This window comes from Semicossyphus pulcher, unplaced genomic scaffold (genome assembly GCF_022749685.1).
Source record: "Semicossyphus pulcher isolate SPU_LCO1_2020_fin unplaced genomic scaffold, fSemPul1.0.p SCAF_2, whole genome shotgun sequence".
In the NCBI taxonomy this organism is placed as follows: domain Eukaryota; kingdom Metazoa; phylum Chordata; class Actinopteri; order Labriformes; family Labridae; genus Semicossyphus; species Semicossyphus pulcher.
Window position 1 is genome coordinate 30,520,966 of NW_027211693.1, and position 23,823 is coordinate 30,544,788.

Below are 23,823 nucleotides of genomic sequence, written 5' to 3' on the forward strand. Positions count from 1 at the left end.
AAGGCTGTCCCAATTCGAAGGCTCCTTCAGATGTGGCCTACAAATGTGTCCACCGTTTCCCGGCCGTATATATCCCGAGAGATGCATTGTGTGCCAATTCAAACGAAATGGAGGACTCGAACAGGACACGCAGCCGAGGAATAAACGTTTAAATGTGAAAGTTTTTGGTTTCAACTCAATCGAAGAGCTGCGTTACATGTTTATGAAAATGAAAGGGCCCTCGAAACAAACAAACTCGACATTAGTTATGCTAGCTAGTTAGCCCGCTAGCTACCTGTTCCTAGGCGACAGGAGTGGCATTTGGTGACACAAGGGCGGGAACAGCTGGTTACGCAAACAGGAAATGCTCCGTAGACAAGACCGTCTCATTTCAGTTCGGCTTTGACGTCTACACAGGCGATGAACGGAGCATCCTCCGTGGACCGCCTCCTTTGAAGGCTGCAGCTCCTGGATTGGGACACAGCTGTAGTGCCCCCTCCTGGCAGATACCTGCCTCTGTAAATTGAGGGCAGTGATCGATCTCACAGTAAAACTATATCAGGTGTAATCAATACATGCAGCCCAACGTCTCTGCCAGTCATAAAGCATGTCATGAAAGCCACATTTTAGCCATTCAAAGTATTTCCTCAAGGCGGAGGTTTCTATGATGTAATGTGCGATCGGGTTCTTTCTGCTATCGATTACTCTGACTGGCTACGGTGGCTAGTCTAACAATAATCTTACTGATTACATATGGCTATGAAATCACTCACCACTGACCTACTGATCAATCATACTTTCAATACACATGAAGGACAGACGAGAGAAACATATTCACATCACTAAGTTGCACTTAAATGTTCCTGTGTATTACAGGGTTGTAACATGGGCGGCACTGGTGTGACAGTCTGATAGTGGCTTTCCACCTTCAAGCAGCCCCTGCTGTTAGGAAACGATGTATACCGTTGGAGGACGAGTGGAATAACACTAAGGTGATCGGCACACCGGTCTAGCGATCGGCACAAGCCGCTGGTCCCCTCGTGGGATACCATCAGCCACGGCACATGCCGCTGTAGTACCGGCACATGCTGTGGAATACCATCAGCCGCTTTACGATCTCGCCATCAATCAATTCTTATGCAACAAGTAATGTGTAAAATGAAACACAACTTGATGTATGAATATTTTCTCCATGTCCAACTTGAGGTGATTTTCACCTGAACTCTCCTTTCCTCTCTTTTTCTCCACATCACATGAGCGTTTACAGCAGGCTTTTCCTTTTCTCTCAAAGGCTGCAACCAAACACGACAACATACTTCACTATAAATAACCAATCTCCAAAGTTAGCATTCTTTGTCCTTTGTTTTCAGTTTGAGTGAGTGAGAGGACGGAGGCTGGAAGAGTAGAGTAAAAGGTGCAGAGGCGGGAAGTGTGTTATGAGGTGATCAGACAGAGCAGGAGTGGAGGAGGAGAAGGATAGGAAGTGAGGAGGCATGACAGCTGACATGAGATGTGGATAGAGAAGTGTTGAGTGGCTTTCTGTTGCTCTGACAATGATGGATGACTTTTCTATGAGGCTCAGAGCTTTCTTAAAGGTGCAGCCTGCAGAATCCACATTGTAACAAGAGGGGGGTTTGATCATTTGTAAATATTACAGGGAATTTGTCCTTTTATAAAGTTTAATGTGATAACGGCACCATAACAGAAAGGATGGCGATATGAGCCCAGCTTTTTGTGAAAGATTTTTAACCAGAAACAGATAGCAGTTAGCTACATCCCTCTCTTTAAAAGCCACCAGATTCCATTGACAAAAACAGTAATTTCATATTGCAGAATATGCAGTACTCATTGCGATGTTGTCTCCATAGTTTGTGCTCACTTTACCAAATTTAACTCTGGTGCATCTTTGTGCAATTTATGTAAACAGGTAGCTGTGTCTAAAGAGGCTGACACCAGCAAGGAAACACAAGTTTAACAGTCTATTAATCTGAAGCAGTGCAGCGTGTTTGACTGCTTTAGCAAAGTGGCTAATGCTAACGCTGTTGCTAGAGTTACCGCTAGTACGTTCTCAGTGCAGCCCCTGAGTCCCAGTGGCCCCGAAAGCAACGCTGCAGATGGGATTAGTTAAACTAAAGATGCAGTTAAAACACATGGTTTTTAAGCCTGTAGTTGTTCAGTCACTGTTGTTAGCTAGCTTTGGTTATTAGCACTTCTAATTTATGTTCCAATTCAATCTATCGACAGCGTCAGTCAAGCAGCAGCCCCAGCTGCATCTGCAGTGGGTAACGTTGATAAGCAGCATCAGTATCGATAAAATCCTAATGATCCCTACTCCTGCTAACACCTTAACACAAAGACCTTAGAGTGGTCCTGATTTTACAATCAGTGTTTTTTCCACAGTGTTGAATTAAAAGTGTTAGTGTGTGTCACACTCTTCCATGGTGTTTGCTTTCAGCTTCATCCAGGCTTTGACTTAGTGTCAGAATTTGGGTTTTCTGGCTTTACAAATTGCTTGTCTGGCATTAAGCTGAAAAACACCAACGCCAGGATTCAAAGTGTCCTTTTCAGCTCCTCTAGGAAAAGCCACAGAGTGTACATCCTGTTTTTCTACAGGCGATGTTCAGCTTTGTTTGAAGTTTAACAGTGTCCTCTTTGTGCTCCGTGCCATCTCGCAATTTAGCTGATTTGAAAGAAGAGGCCAGAAGAGGCTTCCAGCTCTTTGTGTCTGTTGATTGTGTTCACACCTCTGAATTCCAATGATAAAGATTGATTACTATTAAGGTGAAAAAACAGAGGTCCTTTGACTTGAAGACAGCTAACATTTGCCTCCTCTGACCTGCAGGTACCATCATGACACCCAACTACATCAGCAACAGCTCTGCAGACGTGTCGCTGTGGTGCAACTGTGATGGCAGCGGGAACCAGTGGCAGGACTGTCTGAGACTGCAGCGCATGTTCACCCACAACAGCTGCCTGCGTGAGTCGACACCCACACGACACGATATGACAGATCGGATGAGGTTTATTTGTCTTTTGTCTTAAACTGAATTTATCCTCTGATGACTTTTTGATCAGTTTTTTAATATTATTTTTTATTTGCCGTAACATAATTCAGGAGGTCCTGAAAGGCAAAAATCTGGTGATTGATTTTCTCAATCTGACTTCAACTATTTCCTCCATTGCTCTAATGACTTCAAAAAAGCTTTTATGCCAGAATCATCTTTCTTAAATTAATTATTTTTTTAGATCTGAGAAATAGGGGAAATAGGTGTTTTGCCAGGTAGGTGAAACATTTCTTAAAGCTGCAGTAGGTAACATTATTAAAACTAACTTTTTGTCATATTTGCACAAACTGTCACTTTAAACATGCTGTAGTACATGAGAGAGATAATCTGTACAAATAAATCATGTTCCTCTGGCTCCTCCTACTGCTCCTAATGGCATTTGTAAGAATCTAACGCTCCCGAAACACAACAACCAATCAGAGCCGAGCAGTCTCTCAGGCTGCTGTCAATCACACGCTGCGCAGCACCACTCCTCCACGCATGCTCACACGGCAGCCGGTTTGTGTCCACAAAGGCTTAAAAACAACCACCAGGAATGAAAAAACTGCCCATCCCTCCATTACCAACTACAGCTTACACTACAAAGACCGTTAAAGCGAAGAAGAGAAATGAGTAAAAGGAGGCTAAAAAGAAAGAGTTGGACCGAGACAGAAACAGAACCAGAGTAAACATCAGAGCAGCATTTCTGAGTTGGAGAGAGCTACGGGACCTGAGAGGATTAAAAAGCGATGCTGAGTTAGACAGTTCTGCTTGACAGGTAATTACCCCAGCTTCATTTCTGCTGTATTTGTTTCACATTGCTAAGATGTCTGCGGTTACTGTGACGCTGTGTTACGTTGGTGTTGCAGTCGAGCTAACGTTAGCTTGTTCTCAATGTGGCTGCTGTTCAGCGTTGTTTCATGGCGGTGTGGCTGAAAATATCTCTGAAGTGTCCAGGCAGTGTGACCGTTTCAGACTTCCTCCTGATAGTTCTGTGTGCCTGTGCTCTCACGGCTAAATGTTACTGCTTAGTTGGCTCTGTTTTTTCCACAGTCTCTGTTAGCAAACTAAGTGCTGCTGGTTTTGCTGAATAGAATAAGCTGTAGATTACTGTTCACAGCAAAAACACAGATTTCCGCTGGTTTGATGTGTATCTGCTTTGATAGTGTTGGTGGTGTAATACAACGGCTGCGGTTGTTGTCATTTCATGTTTTTACATAGTGTATATCTGGCCCCTTCAGTTGTCATGGTTACTAGGCTGCGTGCGCATGATAGCCTCCTCTGCGGGGAGGGCTTTGGAGGCAGGACTCTTACCTACTGCAGCTTTAAGGTTATTTTATTTTGTTTATTATCTGTGAAAACAAAACGTTCAGCAGCTGGTGAAAATGTTTTCTGAGATAATTTCTCTACATTACTTTTTTTTAACTATGAAACAAGATGAAAACAAGTTTTAGCAGGTTTTTCAATAGTTTTCAGAGATGAAAAAAGTGAAGGAATGATCCAAGGAAAACTTTTTCTTCCACAGGAAAACATTTTTATTATCTATTTTACATAAAAACATGAACGTGACAAACGTTTTCTTTCCATCTTGTTAAACTTAAACGAGTTACTAATAGAAACTATCCAAGAAAAACTTCTTCCCCGTCTCTTTTACAGATGAAAATATATGTAATGTAGAAAGAATATGCCAGCACAAATTACACAGGAGAGACAATTCACCTCTTTAGAAAATGAATCACCAGAATATTTGTTCCTCACTTCCCTTCAGGGCTTCCGTACAGTACTGCCTCGGTCAGGTTTAAAGAAAAACCTGTTTAAATCTAACCTGTTAAAGTCAGAGCTGAGGAGCCCACAGGGCCAAGCAGGGATCCACCCAGAGCCTCAAACTCCCAGGAGCAGCCAGAGCTCAACAGCTTAACAGTGATCATTTGATTAATAGCTGATATGTTTGGGAGGATGCACCTCTACAGCACTATATCACCTGAAATACCTCAAGGTAGATCCTCCAATTTATATAGAATAATTGTTTTAAATATTTAGTGTAGAACTTTAGTGTTAGATTTAGTAACAGAAGGCTTCAACAAAAGACACTGAAGAACTCATAAAGACAGATTATTTAGCAATTTGTGTATCTTCAGTACTGTCATTTATCTGTGTTGTTATTCCTCAGAGCCTCATCCATGTTCTTATTTATTTCAACACATTTACGGAGGACTAATTAAACCTAGCCAGTCAGATATTGTTCTTTGGTGTTGTACTTCAGAGTTTAGACTTTGTAGGGATGTTTGGAACAGAGATAGTCACATTTAAAAGACCAAACTAATAAAACTTTACTCATTATATTGTTAAAAAACACCTTTTAAATAATGTATCTGAGGCGAGAATTAAGAAAACAGAGTTAACATGACAGATCGTCTGAGGAGCAGCTCAAAGGGAACAGATGAAAAAACGTCTTCATGACGATGTCTGCTGAATCCGCCCGGGTGGCCGACCTCCTGCAGCGACGTTCTCAGCATGAGCTGAACTCTACCTCTTTATGTGTCAGCTGCATGCCACGGCCTCAGCATCCACACCAGTCTCACAGCCTGGATCTGCAGCTTCAGGCTTCTGCAGGGCTCCAGACGTGTGAGGAGAGGAGCCGCAGGGTAGGGCCCTGCAGCTGTCACTCAATCACAGCAGCTGTCAATAAGCCTGTCGATACACACTGAGCCTGTATGTCCAAACACTAAAGCCAGGATCGATGCGCCAATGCACTTCCCATAAAGCTGGCTGATTTATCAACCTGCCGACGGCTCAAACAATAAAGCTGCCAGATAGATATGTAGGTTCACGCCCACTAAGACGCAGCGCTGCAGCACACACACACACACACACACACACACACACACAAACACACACACACACAGAGGCAGTGATGTGGCTGTGTCTCCATGCAGGTAACTCTATCAGTTGGATGGGGAGCCCCGGCTCCCTGCCTGCAGACATCACCCCCCCTCCGGCTCCCAGACCCTCCCCGCTGGTTCAGGAGGACGAGCTGCTGAGCAACAACCACCTGCCCGAACACAACAACATCGTGAGTACACCGCAGCACCGCCTGCGCCGCTTCAATTACCTTTCAGACTTTGATCCCCGGGCCTTTTCTATTATCTTTGGTTTGAGCTCATCTCGTCACTGTCACACACGCTGTTCTTTATTTATTCCATTTGTTTCATCTCCATTGCTGCCGCTCTTTATCTGTTTTCGCTGTTTCACAGTTTTTCAAAGGTAAAAACTTCACATTTACTTTGCTCCTTTGGGATTGTGTCGACACGAGATGGAGATGTTCTTTTTTATTTACAAATGTGTGGATGAAATGTGCCGAGAGAGGTCTTCCACATGTCTTCTGTCTCACCGAAAACCTCAAGACATTTTATGAAAAACGGTCAAAAAAAAGCCAATACATACTCAGTCAACAAAAAACACAAATTAGTGACCAGACGACATTAACCTGTTTATGCAACTGAATATTTTCTACTCGACTGATGACATCACAAGAGGTGTTGTCAGGACGCCAATCAGCGCTGAGATTTTCCTGACGTCCAAAATGATCGATCTAGAATCGTGTAAAGAAGACGACTGTTTGAGAGTCACTGTGGTTAAAATAAAACATCTAAATAAGTCAATCAGCTTTCAGGTATTCTCTGAGGCAGGAAATGCTTCCTTTGTTAGATTTCACACAGAAAACACTGAACCTTTTGTTCACAAGAAAACTCATCAAACGTTTTCAACTGCGTCAGCGTGCAGAACATGTCAAAGACAAAGTAGTTAGCATGCAGAATTAAATATAATGAGTTTGACTTTCAAATATTTATTATAACTCTTGTATAAATACATTATTCAAGTGGGAATTATTTATTCAAAGTGTCAATTTAACTCCACTGGAAGGCTTTGGCTGTGAAGCAGCTGCAGGAAGCTCGCACAATACGACTCTTTTCCAGTCCAGAGACAAAAACCACCACGACTACAAACATGAGACACAAGATGGGAAAAGAAGGGAGGCTGTAATTTGAATGTTTATTAATGTATTTATTTTAAATGACGCGTTCTGTAATACTTTAGTTAGATCAGAGGAGTTATCGCTGACAGTCGTCCTCAGGAGGAGAACCTCTCATCAGAGTTAGCAGAACACAAAAGTGAGTCAGCATTTGATGAGAAGATTAAAGCAGTCGCTGTGGGGCCGGAGATATCACAGCACTTTGGCACGCCTTCAAAAGATTCACCAGAGTTTGTGCGATCCACAAGGAGCTGTTTTTAGGACTGACGGAGTCCAGACGATGGAGGAGAGTTCTTACATACAGATTGAGTCCTCTAGAAAATATAACCACATAATATATATGCAGAAGTAAGAGCTTGTGTTCGCGTAGCCTTTTTCAGAGCGCCACCGTCTTTAACAATTGAGGAGAGAGCGAATGCGGCAACAGATCGGCTCAACCTTACTACAGCTCTTTGACGAGGCTGAGATTCACCGTTTTGTTATCTCTGATCCACCGCTGAAAGCGCCTACAATGTGCACGTGAGCATCAGAACTGGACCACGGAGCGATGGGAGAAGGAGGCCTGGTCTGATGTTTTCTTTTACATCATGTGGATGGCTGGGTGTGTGTGCGTCTCTTACCTGGGGAAGACATGGCACCAGGATGCATTATGGGATGAAGGCGAGCCAGCGGAGGCAGTGTGATGCTTTGGGCAATGATCTGCTGGGAAACCTTGGGTCCTGCCATTCATGTGGATGTTACTGTGACACGTACCACCTACCTAAACATTGTTGCAGACCAAGTACACCCCTTCATGGAAACAGTATTCCCTAATGGCAGTGGCCTCTTTCAGCAGGATGATGCGCCCTGCCACTCTGCAGACATGGTTCAGGAATGGTTTGAGGAACACGACGAGTTCAAGGTGTTGACTTGGCCTCCAAATTCCCCAGATCTCGATCCAGTCGAGCATCTGTGAGATGTGCTGGAAAAACAAGTCGGATCCATGGAGGCCCCACCTCGCAACTTACAGGACTTAAAGGATCTGCTGCTGACGTCTTGGTGCCAGGTACCTCAGCACACCTTCAGAGGTCTAGTGGAGTCCATGCCTCGATGGATCAGGGCTGTTTTGGTGGCAAAAAGGGAGCTACACAATATTAGACAGGTGGTCATGATGTTATGGCTGATCGTTACTTGCCTGAACCGAATATCATAGGGGAAACATGTGTACACATAAAGTTTTTACTGTAGATGTTTAAATTAGGGGTTGGAGTTACTGTAGGTGCTTCCACTGGGTCACGCCCCCTTGTTTAAACGTGGTGCAGGGATCCGGATGAGATCTCACCTCGGCTAAAATGAATGTTTCATCCGTCCTGACTGGACCGTTTAACATCTGTCTCTCAGCTCAGGCTCTGCACACGCACCAGTCTTGGCCCTGCAGCGTTCTGATTTCCTTCCTGTTCGATCATGTGTCTGTCTGCCAGCTCAGTGACGTGCGGGCGCTAACAGACACACAGACACACACATATGTTCGGCTCCTGGCCGTCCTTGCCCAACACTGACCATCAAACGTGGTCCAATCCAATCCTGGTTCTGGCTACTGTAACCCTGGCCAGACCACAATCTGCCGCGGCTGTGGCTCCACGGCTCCCAGCATGCCTCGCTGCCAGAGATAATCTGGGCCGCCAGACGAGAGGGGATTCCAGCTCTCTCTCCTGCTCGCTCGCCCTCCTCCACTCGCTCTCTCTCTCTCGGTGTCCGCCTGTGTCTCTCTCCTGCGAGCGGATTAGACGAGGTGTTGGTTGGAAGCAGTGCATCAGTCAGGCTTCATTAGTATGAATTTATTCATGCCCATATGTCTCCCCCCTCGTTCTCTTCCTTCCCCAAATCCCCCTCTTCCCACCTTCTTTCCTTCTATCCTCTCCTCACTTCCTCCACTCGCTCATTCTTTTCTCTCTGCTCTCACTTCATTCATTGTTCACCGTTCCCCCTCTCCCTGCCTCCCCCCTCCTTCCGTACCTGCTCCACACCTCCTCATCCGTCCGTCACTCAGCTCCTTGTCTTGTCTTTCTGAGGAGCTTTGGCTTGTTTCTGTAAAGTGATTTTTCCAGACTTTGAAAGGTTTCTCTTCAAAAAGCTGAGGATGCGCTCAGGCACAGGAAAGAAAAAATGTCACGCTTAGAAACACAGATTACTGCTCTTTGTTTGAAATGTTACGTTTCCACGAGGACTGCAATCATATATGGAGTGAGATGAGATTCAAGCCACTAACCTGCTCATTTTGTTATTTGTGCATAAATTCATTTTCTCTTCTCTTCACTTCATTCGTCAGTTAAAGCCGGAGAACACAAATATAATTACATGATTTACACGTTTACACCTGGTTAATAAGCGTTCTTATTGATTCTGCCCTCATTGTGGTCGGATCCAAATATGCAACATAGAGATGTCTATTCTAACAGATCAGGTATAAACCATAATGACGTCTATATAAATACACTTCTTCATAAATGTCTTTATTAGATTTAGTTAGTTAAACTCATAAAGTCACCGTGCTGAAGAGCAAACCTTCCGAATCTTAAAGGGATAGTTCAGGTTGTTTGAAGTGGGGTTGTATGAGGTACTTATCAATAGTAAGTGTTCTACGTACAGTGGACAACAGCACGGCCCGTTAGGAGAAGCCCGCCGGAGTTCCTACACAGAAGCTAGCTTAGCACCGCTACAGACAGGGTCAGGAGTGCCACATACTTTAGCCAATTAAAGGAGTCCTACAAAAAATCAGTTTGAGTGTACGCTGGATTTTATTGTTTTGTCACAGCTTCACATTGACGTCAGACAGCCCTTTCCCTCTGCACGATGTCTCAGTCTGCACTTCAGCCCTGTATACCTACGCATGCAGCGCACGGTATTGGATCAGCTGTGTGGGTCAGCAGTTTGTAGAAGACACCAAAAATAAAATAAAATACAATATTATGGAAACGTCAAAATTACATCCCACTGTCCCATACACTCAAACGATGTGGACCTGAAGTCCATCAAGTTAATTGGTTGATTCAACTCCTGACATACAAGTACAAAAGAAACCAGAATATTTGCCTACATGGAGCCAAATGAAGCAAAAAAAAAAAGACAAAGTTGAAGGGAAATAATTCAAGATATTATGTAAGTAAAATGTAGGACAAATAAACAAACTGACAGCACACGCTTGATAGATAGAGTTACAGAGAATGTGAACGTCGGTGTAATCCAAATGAAGAGTTCGCCCTAAAGCATCTGAAACACCCTTAACCCCCAGACTCATCCACAGTGACCAATCACCCAGGATGCAGGTGTACACTTCTCCACCCCCTCGGAAAAAAACAAGATGGCGACAGCTAAAACATTATGTCACCAACAAATTAACACTTTTCCCTAAGGGTACAGACCGTAGACTGTATAAAGAGATGGAGGACATGACAGCTCCCTGAAAGTAAAGCCAAACCCTCTCTAGCGCCCCCTGCTGACTGGCTGCAGTATAGGTCATAAAGCCCGCCTCCTCCATGTTAACAGATGGGACATGAGGCAAACTATAAAATCAAATACATGTCAAATACATTTTTCTCAAACATGGTTTCTGTCATTATAGTTAGTTCTTATCATGCTGATTTATGTCCAAGTGTTAATTTTTCTGACAAGTTTACTTTTAATTAGTTATTTGATGCTGTAAAAAAGGGGTGTGGCCTCATGATTGACAGCTCTGTTGGCAAATGGGGCTCCTGCAGCGTTCTGTTCCCGAGTATCAGAGTAGAGGAGGAACGGCGAGAGGAGACGTAACTAACACTAACAGAGGGCTCCAACACGCCAAGGCAACAAGGTAAAGGTGTATAGGAAATAATGTCACCAGAGCAAGATGGCAGCACCCGCCTCGGGGGTGTTTTGGCTTCACATAAGACAATGAGAGGAGGTGGAGATGCGTCGTCCATCTTTTTATACAGTCTGTGATACAGACAGAGAATATCTAAACAATATTAAACATTATGTATAAAACAACTGTATGACGAAGTTCGCTAGCCCTTAAATCAGCCCAAGTCTGTCTTCTCCAGTTATCTTTAAAGTAATATTAACAGTGTTCTTTGTGTTTTTTCTGTCCTCCTCCGGTGTGTTAAAGAAGTAACAGACGACAGGAAAGGTCAGCAGACAGAATTACTGTGAGGCAGGAGAAAAGTTTAAACTCTGCTGCTCAGGACTGTCTGTGAAAAACACCTCAGAATCTAATTCACAGAACTGAACTAAATTATTGTCACTTTACTTTACAAATGAAGAAAAATCTCACAGTGATCAGTTTCTGTACCCTGAAGGAGAAGCAGATTACTTTTTACAGCTCCTGAAACTGTCAGGCGGGATGATGAAAAGTTAAAACTGTCAGTCAGACGCTCTGAACACTCAGACAGGAGCTGCTCTCAGAGGCACTATTTCAACCAAATGATGGAGCGCTCTTTTATTATCAGTGGAAGAACAACCTGCACACAATAAGCCAGCCGCAGCCCAGGGCTCCTCCAGATGTTTCTGCATATCTTTGAGGAGAAACATCTGGGCGTGCTCAACATTCGACTCCCATTAAAGTGCACTCAGTCATATTCATCAGCAGCTTTAAAGTTTTAAGTCAAGACGAGATCAAAGTGTTCAAACAGTAACTCATGTAAAATGTAACGGCAAAGTTTACTCACAAAACAAACCGTGTGATTTCAACCAGGAAGCAAAAACACATTCAAGGAGAATAAAACAAAGAAGTGTGGTCACGCACATACGAGTTATTAAAGTGATAATCTGGAAGATTTTCATTTAAATAAATGTCTGTTAAGTCTCTATCGCTGAATGAGGTTAACACAATGGTGATTGAGCCTATGGCCCACTGATTAAACCCTTTGCATTTGCAGTATATAGTATTGTTACAGACTGGGTGTCTGTGGTGACATTCGTACAACAAATCACAAGCGGCGCCCAGTTAGTGGCGCGTTTTCCATCAACCAGCTGTGGTTGGTCTGCCAGAGAGGGTAGGCGGAGCTAAGTGGCTGCTTTTCCGGTCTCTGCAAGTGTTGCGAGTAAACAGTAATCTACTATGGCTGAACAAACAAAGAAAAGATGGATGACTACAGATACAACTTCAACAAGAAGTGAAAATCCAAAGAAAAAGAAACAAACTCGACGCTCAGATGAAGCAAACAGTCTAAAAAGGAAAGCGACCGTCAGCCAGGAAAATCAAGAGTTACAACCGGAGCCAACCGTGGACGTCACACATGCAGCACTGTCTGGATATCTGGGAAGTGTGCTCCTGCAATTACTATTGATCACCAAAAAGAACGAAATTGAAATCTTAAAGATTAGCTCTTTAATGTCACATTATTAGATTCTAAGTGCAGATAGCCAAGTTAATTGACCTGCTTGCAGCCATGGGAGATTGTTGTAATCATATTCCTTTACATTTAATTTGATGTATCTAAAACAGAATGACAGAGTTAGAGCATAACTTGAAAAACTAACATAACCTGAGTGAGCTTATTTTGACTCATATTTACGCTCACAGAGAGGATACAAACTCTGGTGGCTGTAGCAATTAGAAGACAAAAGTCCTGTGTGAAGCCAAAAGTCAACCTTGACGTATTTTAAGTACGTAAACCAAACCAAGTCCACACTGTGACTAACTTAGTGTTCTTATTGTAATTCAAACCACCGTCATTTTTTAACACAAACAAGTTTTAATCAAAAAAAGGTTGTTTCGCAATGTGTTACTCGTTACAATATCAACATAATGCCAATGTTCACCAGGCTGGGCTTTGAAAAAGATCTAGGAAAACCAACATGGCTGCCATGAAACAAAGTTGTTTTAACTGAAGCTTTACTCTGATATTACAAATCCAGTGTAAAAATAAAAATTAAGAGTAGTGCCAAAATTTTGTGTTTCAATAACATTAAGCTGTATTTACAGATTCTCAGAAAGGGGAGAATCTGTTGGCAGGAGCGTGGATTTTAACTACAGGAAGTGTTCTGGTTTCTGTTTGTAGTATGTTTGTAGTCTGAGTCGTATTGACCAATCACGTATCAGCAGGCTGCGGTGTATGCAGGAAAAACAGTTCATGTGGAGAGCAAAAGCAGGCGGAACGTAATCCGCCGTAATGACATCCCTGCTCCCAGCAGCATCATCTGATGATGATTCAGCTTCTTATTAATCTCTATAAACAGACATCTGCATGCTAACAGCTAACAGTCTGCTCTAGATCTAAATTTAACTTGAGACTAATCTGCTTGATGCTGTGTCATGAAAGCCGTTCAGCTTTTAGATGATGTTGTTATTTCAGCAAACTTGCCGTTAATTAAAGTCAATCACAAGAAAATCTGTTGTAAGCCAGAGTGCAGCCTCTGTGTAACTTACTGTTTACAGTGAAACTGAGACTCAGCACAGACAGATGAACGGGCGCTCCTCCGGGGGATGGGATGAACCAAGAGATGACAGCGTTTATTTAGCAGACATATCTGGAGGGAGAATTTCACTTCACTTTGATCTGAACACACGGTCGCTTCTCAAGCTGCTAACTGGACTGTAAACAATGCAGCGCACGGGAAAGGAAGATTTGTCTTGAAGTTGTTTATCACTCAACGCTGGCTAAACCGGGCACGCCCGACATGTTCACATTGTCCCCTGAGGATATATCGTCATCAGCCAATGGGTTCAAGATTGCATTAACACAAGGATTTGTTCTCTACGTTTCAGTGACATAAATATGAGGATGAGAACATTTGTAGGGGACAATCGATTCTGCTGTGGTTCCCAAAAACACTGACCGGCGCTTGAATATGCACTACACATTGCCTCCATGTGGTTGAAAGTGTGCCTGTTTGCTTTTTAAGTCCTTCAATAAAATGTCTCAGAAAGATGAAGCTGTTATTTTATCAAAGGGAATTCAAAGTTCAGATTACAGGAGACACATTCTGTTTGATCAAATTCAGTCTCAACACCGTCATTTATGTTCAAATTCTAAAATACAAAATAAAACTTTACTGGCACAGAATGTACCCGTCTCTACGGGGTAGCATGAAACGCTTAAACAAAGGGTTTTAGGTAAATTCAAGAACATGAATATTTTTACCATCTCAGAGTTTAGGAAGTGTAAAAACCTCTCCCTCTGTCTCGTCCCTGTCAGGTGGTGGAGAGCGAGGAAGAGGAGGAGCTGACGCAGACGGAGGAGCAGGGCAACGAAGGGGGCCAGTTTGACGTCATCCCGCTGTACTCAGAGAGGGCCACCGTCTCCAACCTGGGCTCCTCCGGCACAGGGGGCGCTGCCTCCGTCACCTCCGGCCCTCCTGCACCCGTCATACTGCTCCTTCTGCTCCTGTCTGCCTCCCTCAGCTGGGGGTAGAACGGAGGATACAGAGAAGACACACGCACACACACACACACATGTATACATTCATGCACATGCACACAGTCACATATAATGGACCTGCCAGTAATCCTGGACTGAGAATGATAGGAAGCTTCTGAAGAAAAGGACTTCACATTTAGTCAGTAGCATCCCCGTGACTCCTCACTTCTGTCCTGCTTCCTTTGCTCCTTTAAAGCGGCACTTTGTTCAGCGCGGTCTGACTGCAGCTGCAGAGGTGTGTTAATGACCTGAGAGCACAGCACACCCAGTCAAAGTGTGCACCTGGTTTGGTCGTAACTTCACACAGAGATGATTTTGTGTTTGTTTATGTAGAGACTCTTAGATCCTTCTAACTTTACTGCTGGTACGGCTGCAACCACGACCAGACTCCCTGCAGATTTTCAAGTTAAAGGTACCTGACCGTTGATCAATTCTCACACTGACCATCAGAACGTAACTCTGGGAAATATGTACAACTAAAAAGAATGAAACATTCACACTTAGATTGAATAATGTCCAACAACTAAAGTCTACTTATTCAGCACAAACTGTCACCTTTTCCTAAACCTTTGGCTGTTCTGGTGAAAGAGAAACGGCTTCATCGTGACGATCAGAGAGCTCTCCAAGGTGACCAATCCAACGTCCTATAAAAACACAGATCAGGGTGAAACACTGTGTTTTTATGGGCTCTGTGTGAACCTATATTTCTGCACAGAAAACGCTCCAAACTTTTATATAACTTAATTATTACAACACAGAAAAAGACAAAGCTGAAAACTTTTGCAGCGTGTGATGTTTGATTTAGCATGCTACAGCTAGCTAAGCTAACTAGGACACACTGGAAAAGCAGAGTCATTTTGACTCATGACTTCTTCTTTATTAACATCAGCTACTTTTAAGCAGCACAGGTGAGGTGTTAATTGATTTGCCAGGAAACAGGACCAATAAAGGATCAGACAGTGAACACCCACGCAGACAGAAACGCCCCCCCGCTGCAGTCAGACCTCGTTTTGTTTTGTTTGTTTAACTTATTGATGAGGTGGAGGGCGGGGGGGGGGGGGTTTGTCCGACTGGTTGTCTCACCTGTGTGTGGATCATCCAGGGAATGAAGGTGTGGAGGGCGCTGATATACCATACATCAGCCAAACTTTATCATAGTGATGAATGGAGCGATCGTCTTCTCCCCGCTGCCGTGCTGAATGACAAATGACACACTTGTCTCTCATTGTTTAATGAACGTCAAGTGCCAAGTGTGTCGTGTGTGTGTGTATGTGTGTGTGTGTGTGTGTGTGTGTGTGCGTGTGTGTGTGTGCGTGCAGGGATCAGGCGGAGAGCTTGCAAAGAAAATTGAGTAAAGCTTTTTGTTATAATTTCAGTCTTGCACTTCATCGTTCCCACCCACGTCAGCACAGACACACATGCTGCACACACACACACACACACACACACACACATACATTAGCACACATACAGCCCTCCGTGCATCGAGCCGATGCAGCTCTTTCTTGCTTTATTGCTTTATCCCCGTCCCTGTCTCGCTCCCCGGTGACTCAGGGACCGGGACCCGCGCCGCCACAGGCAGCGATATGAATAAAGCCGTCATAATAAAAACAACACACCAGAAACAATATGAGCTCTAAAACGGCAGAACAAATCAAATAGCTCCCCAGCAGGCAAAAAAAAAACACACGCTACTTCTGACAGCGACACAGAGACAAAATGAAAAGAGTTGGAGCAGGAGTTGGAGAGGGAGAGATGTATGGAGGAGAAATTAGGGGAGAAAATAAGGCCAAGTCCCTGTGTGGTCTTTGTGCGTTTGATGTTTTACTTGTTTTTAGTTGCCAGGCTGATAATCAGTCCCTGACAACATCTCTTTATCATCTGACAGGCTCCTGGGGGGCAGCACTGTGTGCGCGTGTGTGTGTGTGTTGGGGAGGGGGTATCAGGCAGTGATAGAAATAGTGTGCTATAGCGAGAGCAGAAAGGACCCCGGAGCACAAACACAGAGAGAATCGCCCGCTCTTGATTTTCTATGTCTTATAAATCTTTTGCTGACACTAAATTTTTTCTCTCTCGTTCCTTTTCTCTATTTCTCGTGAGCGTGTAAAATTAACTTCCATCTGCAGGGGGGGCCAGTGATGGTGGGCAAGGAGGCGGGAGAGAGGGAAGGAAGGAAGGAAGGGGGGGAGAGGAGAAAATAAGGGAAAATAAAGAGGGGAAGAAATCGAGGGGAGGGAGCAGGAGGGGAGACGAGGAAAGCAATAAGAGGAAAGGGTGGATGCAGGAAGAGGGAAGGGATAGAAGACAGGCTGAGACAAAACAGAGGAGGGAGAAGATAAAAGAAAAAGGTTGAAAACTAATGCAGCTGTAAATGAGGGATGGAAAGAGGAGTGCAGGAAGGAAAGGAGGAAAAAGGCAAGAGCTGGAATGAGACCGGAGAAAGACAGGAAGAAGAGTTAAATAGGAAACAGAGACATAGAAACGGAAATAATGGAAGAACACAAAAGAGGAAGAAGAGATGGAGGGAAGAGAAAAGGAGCATTGCAAAAAGGAAACAACGCCAGGAAAGGAGGAAAGAGTGGAAGGAAGTAGAGGAAGAAAGGGATTAAAGGGAAGAGAGGACAGACAGAAACAGAGGGATGATAGAGGAATGAAGGTGAATAAAAAGAGCGAAAGAAAGATTAGAGAAGGAACCAGGAGATGAGGAGAAAGAAGAAGTAGAAAAGGAGACAAAGAAGACAGGAGTAAGATGAGGAGTAAAGGGAGAGGCAGAAGGAACGGAGGAGAGAAGAAAAGAGGGAGTGAGCAGAACATTAGAGGGACGAGGGGGAAAAAGGAGCTTTGCTTTGTGAAACCACCGAGAAAACAAACTACAAAGGGAAAGAAAGGATGAGCAGAGAGATAGAGAGAGAGAGGTGACAGGTCTGCAGTGTACTTTAACCTCTCTCTTCTCCTTCCGCAGGCTCCGCTGGTGTATGCAACACACACACACACACACACACACACACACACACACACACACACTCACACAGTGTGAAAGGCCTGTCTGTCTGAACACGCCCCTCAGACAAAGCGTCTGTCAGTCAGAGACACACGGTGATAAGACAGTGAGTAAAGCTCCGTCGGCTCACCTGAGAGTCTTTATTTCAAAGTTGAGCGGGCTGAGCAGGAAGCAGGGATGTTCTGCCAGGAGTTAACTAAGAGTCACAAACAGCAATCTGTAATCAGTGGGATCTAACAGGCTGATTACAATGAAACATTCATCCTCTGTAATGACTGCAAATGTCTCCATGAGGTGATTTCATTAAGAGACGCGGCTCATGTTAAAGAAACACCTCGTGCATGTTTTATTTTGTACATATTTTAGAGTCTAAATGACAAATAGGAACAAAGAGATTTCAAATTGCTTCATGTGGAAGCCGTGAAACGACTTTCAGGGCAAATTAAATTAGTTATGTCCACTAAAAGTTTTAGTTTTTTCTACTGACAGGCTCAGAAAGTTATTCTAAGTGTGTGACAACATTACAAGGATGATTACAGAGAGAGACCTTTTTGTTACAGAGGAAGATGCCACCAACAGTTGTTACGTCGATCTCTCGAAAGCCACCAAACTCCATTTACAAAAATAACTGAGGAAAAGTAGACCAGCAAGTCCGGTGTTCTGCAGAGTTACAGGTATAACAAGTAGGATGTTACTTTGCATTTTGTCACCAACACATTCAAACTGGGCCCCTCGTCCTGGGCTCTTTGTCACTGAGCTAAGACAGACCGGCCGGCTCGTCCTAACCGGTTTGAGGCACCTACCTGTCCAACAGTAAGAAGGCCAACTCTGGCCAACCTCTTTATATTATATTAAATTTGTAAAAGTCTATATTTTATTTCTCTAGGAAAATCCTACTTATTATACCTTTAAGTTACAAATTTAGTCAGTGGAGTCTGGCGGCTTTGAAGAGAGCGATGTAACAGCTGTTTCTTGTTTCAAGTAAAGCATCTTCCTCTGTAACAAAAAGGTCTGTCTCTGTAGGGATCCTTACGGGAATGTTGTCAGACAGAACAACAATCTGAGCCTGTATGTGTTGCAGAAGTTATAGCAGCGTCACGGCTGGAGTAAGTCCAAAGTGGTGTGAACTTTCTGGTCATTTAAACACCAAACATGCTTAAAGAAAAGAGACCCAGTTTAAAAAATAATGGCAGAAAACCTGATTAAGGTGTCCAAACGGTCAGATTATGCTGTAAATGTGTCTCCTGGCTGCTGAGCTGTGTCTGTAACATCGAGCCACTTCTCTTTTAATGTGACAAAAGTGAGCGCACGGTGTTCAGTGAATTAGCTCAAAAGGCGATGAGCAGCTTCCTCTGACCTCGGCATCACTCACTCCATCCATCCTCCGCTGCGTTACATAGAATTAGAAAGCCAGGTCAGAACCCCCCAATACCCCCACCTCCTACAGCCAACTAGTGGGGGTTAATTGAGGTCAGCGGGGGAGGGCGGGCGCCTGATTGACGTGGCCGTCGGGGGCCGAAGCGACGGCCTTTTACCGGGCCCCGTTGTTCGTTTTAATTGTTGTCTGGGCTGTTTGTCGTCAGGGGCAGACACCCGGTGACAGGACGACAAGAGGGATGGACGGAGGGAGAAAGAGAGACAGGGGATGGAAAGAGAGAGGCGGGAGTGGACACCGGTGATTTACATTAATATGTACTGAAATAAACAAGCGGAGAAGCCATGCGTTAAATCAACTCAGAGAGAGAGACAGAGAGAGATAGAGAAAGAAGCCTGCAGGGTGAGAGAGGAATAGAGAAGGCGGATGTGTGTGTGTGCTTGGAAAGAAGCGTTCTTTTTATTGTTCTATTACCGTGCAGTAGATTTACACGCACGCAAGCGCACGCACACTCACACACAGCATGTCAGATTTGAGAGTCTAGTGTGTCTGCTTTCTCTCTCCAGTATTTTAGTATTCTAATCCATCATTGGCCTGACATGGGGATGCTGTCTCTCTCCGTTCTCTCCCCGTCGATGTCTCTCTCTCTCTCTCCATGCTGCTGCACATACACGGCATCCAAACGGAAGATAAAGGCAGAGCAGGGGGAAAAACAAACTCCACAGCAGGGAGAGCTTTATCCAGAGAGATAAAGCGGTGGAATAAAGCGGCGACGGAGAGATATAGAGGAAGTTAGAGAGATGGAATGAGAGGGAAAAGGGAGGAGGAAGGGGATGAAAATGGAAGTGGGAAAGGCAGGGAAAGAGAAAAGACGGGAAGAGGAGGATGAGGGGTTGGTGGGAAGGGCGAGAGAGCAAGAGATAGAAACAGAGAGAGAGAGAGATGTGTGTGCGTGTTGCAGTGTGTCGCTGTTGAAGCCTGAACCTCCCTGCTCCATTTCACACTCTGTAGGTCCTGACGCATCGGCGCTCAAAGACACACACACACACACACACACACACACACACAGCACACACATACACACACACAGACTGTATCCTTCTTTTTCCATTTCTAATTCACACACACACACACACACACACACGTTTGTCACCATTTCTCAGGCATAAACGCGGATAAACAAAAATGCACACACGCAGTGGCAGCCTGACTGAAGCTCCTGCTGCTCTCGCCCTCGACTCTCTCTGCGTTTTAATCTGTTACACCAGTTCAGGAAATATTAAAAGAAACGTCTTAAACATCGAAATGCTTTTTAAAAAACACGCTGCATTTACTTTCATTCTTCTCCCCCGAGCTGCTATTTTGCACCAACTTTGATAAATCTGTCAGAGGAGCACGGAGGCGAGTCAGGTCAAGAGGAGCTGATACAACTAAAAAGTTAATTACAAGACGTCACAATATAACAGAATGTGCTGAGGGGAGACTGCAGGGGTCCCTGACAGCTCACATTACATAAAAAACACAACATACTCCCTCTCTTATCTGCAGTGTGTCTATTCAAATACATTGTTTTATTTCCCATCATTTGGATTATAAAAGTAAAGGTAAATAGAAGTTTGTTGCATGGTATTGCAACAGTAAGACGTCTATCTGGATACAAAGCCCTGATTATTTTGGATAAAGTACATGTTCTGTATGTGAACATTTGACAGAGAGGAAATAAAACACACACTGTACCTGCTCATGAGGACAGGTCATTCATGAAACAGTGGACCCATCACACAACAGAGCTTATGTGGAAATATATTTTTGGGGTTAATTTGAACGATTGGTTTTGATGTTTCAGTTTATACCTTGTTATTGTACCTAATTATGACACGTGAAGGAGCTACCTGCCGATGTTTACTTTCTTTGCTGTTATACAGACTCACATGTTAGTTTAGTTGTGTTTAGCCTAGCTTGGAAAGAGACTGGAGGCCGGGGGAAGCTGTTGGCTTAAAGCTGCATTGAGTCAGTGATGTTTGTTACTTTAAATTGAATCCAGAAAACCCCCTCAAACATCCCTAGCTCTATTGGTTTGTTCTGAGCAAGCAGACAAAGAAAAAGAAAGACTTGTTTTGTCGGCCATTTTCCCCAGCTTCTGGTCTTTGTGTTGAGTGAGGCTAATTGCTCCTGGACCTTCTGAATCTCTGTGTTTACGATGGTTAACATTAGTGTCTCGTATTCCTTCAACATGGACCAGATTGTTAAAGCCTGTTTCATTGAATTCAGACTATTCAAGCCCGTTCCAACCCGACTCCTCAAATACAGCAGCTTGGTCAGTGGCCCAACACATCAAAGTACAGGTTAAGAACCTTTTTAGCCTCAAGACAGGGTGCTGTCCTCTAGCATGGTGTGTTTATGTGCCCTTAAAGTCAGGTGACGTAGTATGAAGAGCATGAAAGGATGCCTGGATAGTCAATGGTGACGTCTTTTAAGGACTTCTTGTTATGTTATGTAACTTCACATACATACTTTAGTTACGTTACTAACACATAAACGCTAAAACACAAACCCTGATCTTTTTAAAGTTTTTTTCGTGCCTTAATATAAACAAACTTTTCACATCGTCGACCAGGGGCCTGCACTACGAAGCAGGATCTGCGGTTATCGAGGTAACTTCAGGGTTAAGGGAGGAGGGAGAGAGAGAGCGGTAACACACTTCTGCTTTAACGTCTGATTTTATGAAATATATTCATGAAAGATATTCATCAAGCTTTACTGATATACATCTACAACAGAGACGGATGAAAACAATGAAGCCTGAAGTACTTTTGTACTCATAAGAAATTAAAGTAAGCATTCTGCTCTAAACTGTGGTTTTATATTTATTTTTATTTGCTCCATAGTTTGACACAGCTGAGAGAATAAATCTAAATCTGCCATTAATGCAACAAAAATACATCTGTGCAGCGTATTAATCTCATGTAACACACAGGTGTTATAATAAATACATGGAGCTCTAATGATGGAGCAGTGATATTATTACATTTGCACATTTACACAGTCTGTGTTTTGTTGCTGTTTGTCCTTCCTGCATTCAGCAGCTGCAGCTGAGCAGACTTCAGTCTGGATTATGTGTAAACTCTTCATCTCTTTCTAAAATCAGAGTTTGCTCTGAGTAAAATATGTCGATCAGCTGACGGCAGACTTGTCCGTGTTTAGATCGGTCACTTGCTCCAAACACGCCCCTTTAATGTGAGCACGCTCATAGAAACCCTGTGTTGACTTATCGAGTTGATAACCAGCGTCGTGTGACCGCTCAGCGTGATCTCCTTTGTCAGGTTAAGTGAAGCCAGATCAGGAAAAGACAGCCTGGATATGTTGAACTCGCTTCGTAGTATAGGCCCCTGTTGTTTATTATTGTCGCAGGACAAAAGCTCATCAAATGTTTGTAAACTAGCTTTATTTTGAAAGTCTAACTTTCTATTGCTAACTTTACCATTTTATTTTGAAAGTCTTACCAGACACTGATTATTTATTATTGCTACCATGACAGTTTTATTTTGGAAGTCCTACCAGATGTTGCTTATTTATTATTGCTAACTCGACAGTTTTATTTTGGAAGTCCAACCAGATGTTGCTTACTTATTATTGCTAACCTTAGCGCATTATTTTGAAAGTCTAACCAGATGCTTAATATTAGAGTCCTTCAGGTGCAAAGGGGGAAACCTACATTGTCTTATTTTGAAGCTAAGGGCCGCTGACAGGCTGTAGTTTGATGAATTGGTTTTGAGAACTTGTTAACTTTTATATGAGGACGGACGTGTTAAACCCTCTTCAAGAATAACAATCTAACTTTAAGTGGTTTATCAGCTCCTTAATGAACAGGACAACATGTGCAGCCTTTAGCGTCAGAGGGGCCTGCTGTTATTTTGGACGTAGAACTCTCTTCAGGTCAGAATCAATATCTTCAAATATTAATATATATAAATATCAGAAACTCTGAGACAGCTTCAATAAGCACAAACACCTCTGTTCTGTTCACACTCTGCATAGCTGAGTTAGTAGCAGTAGCTTTGCACTTTTATTTTGTTAAATGTGTCATAATGTGGGTAATATGGGAATTGTGTGCAATGATTCTTTGTTTTGTATAATTTTACAGAATCCCGAGGCCACATGAGAATATTTATGCTGTTGATTTCGTATGTGTCTGTATAATTAATGTGCTGAATGAATTGTTTGCGCCCTCACCCGGGTCTCTCCTCATGGAGTCCTGGGACTTCCTGGACTCGTTGAGAACCACTTTACAACACAATGTTCCTGCAAAGTGTTTTTTTTTGTTGTCGTCTCCGGCTGAATGTTTTTCCGAGCAGACACAGATGCACAAGCTTGTCACCGCCGGCATGCGTTGCCATGGTTACCTCGGTCTCACCTAGGTAGCTGCACCCCGGGTGATCCCAAAAGGTAAATGGAGCTGAATGATCTTCGGATGTCTGATTCTTTTCAATACAGCAACACCTGGCGAGGGGGCGGCGGCCATTTTGATGGTTCTTTTTTTTCCCCCCCTCTGCTTGACTGACTGACTGAAACCCCCCCCCCACCTCCACGCCTCCTCCCAACTCCCCCACCTCTTATCCCGGCAGGTGCCTGGCTGAATGGGACATGGAGATTGAGGCGATGACACACACACACACACACAGTCACGGACTCGGAAATGAGACTGGCTTTCATGAGCGAGCGGCTGCAGAGTCTGACTCGATGAAAAGTTGTCTCTCCAGAGAGGAGACAGCGGCGCGGATTGAGCCGTCACAGGAAGGGAACTCTGCTCTGCTCTTTCATCCCTCTGTGTGGAAACGGACGCATCTCTCTTCCTCTTTCATCCTGTCAAATGTAAACCTTTCCTTTGGGTAATTCCAAACTACAGCCCGGGCTCGGGAGACAAGCAGGTGGAGATAAATGTACTCCATTTAAAGAACATTGACGAGGATAAAAACACTCCTATCACCCCCCTCCTGCTTCCTGTCTAAAGCATG

General features: G+C 43.8%; 1 protein-coding gene across 1 annotated transcript in view; it reads left to right on the forward strand.

Annotated features, from left to right (window-relative positions):
• gfra3 (GDNF family receptor alpha 3) overlaps nucleotides 1–14,519 on the forward strand; it is a 52,598-nt gene extending 38,079 nt beyond the window's left edge. The window contains exons 6-8 of the mRNA XM_069670515.1: nucleotides 2,822–2,956; nucleotides 5,960–6,096; nucleotides 14,211–14,519. Coding sequence (XP_069526616.1) covers nucleotides 2,822–2,956; nucleotides 5,960–6,096; nucleotides 14,211–14,426 — 488 coding nt within the window. The 3' untranslated portion in view covers nucleotides 14,427–14,519. The remainder of the gene's footprint in view (nucleotides 1–2,821; nucleotides 2,957–5,959; nucleotides 6,097–14,210) is intronic.
• Nucleotides 14,520–23,823: the final 9,304 nt, after the last annotated feature.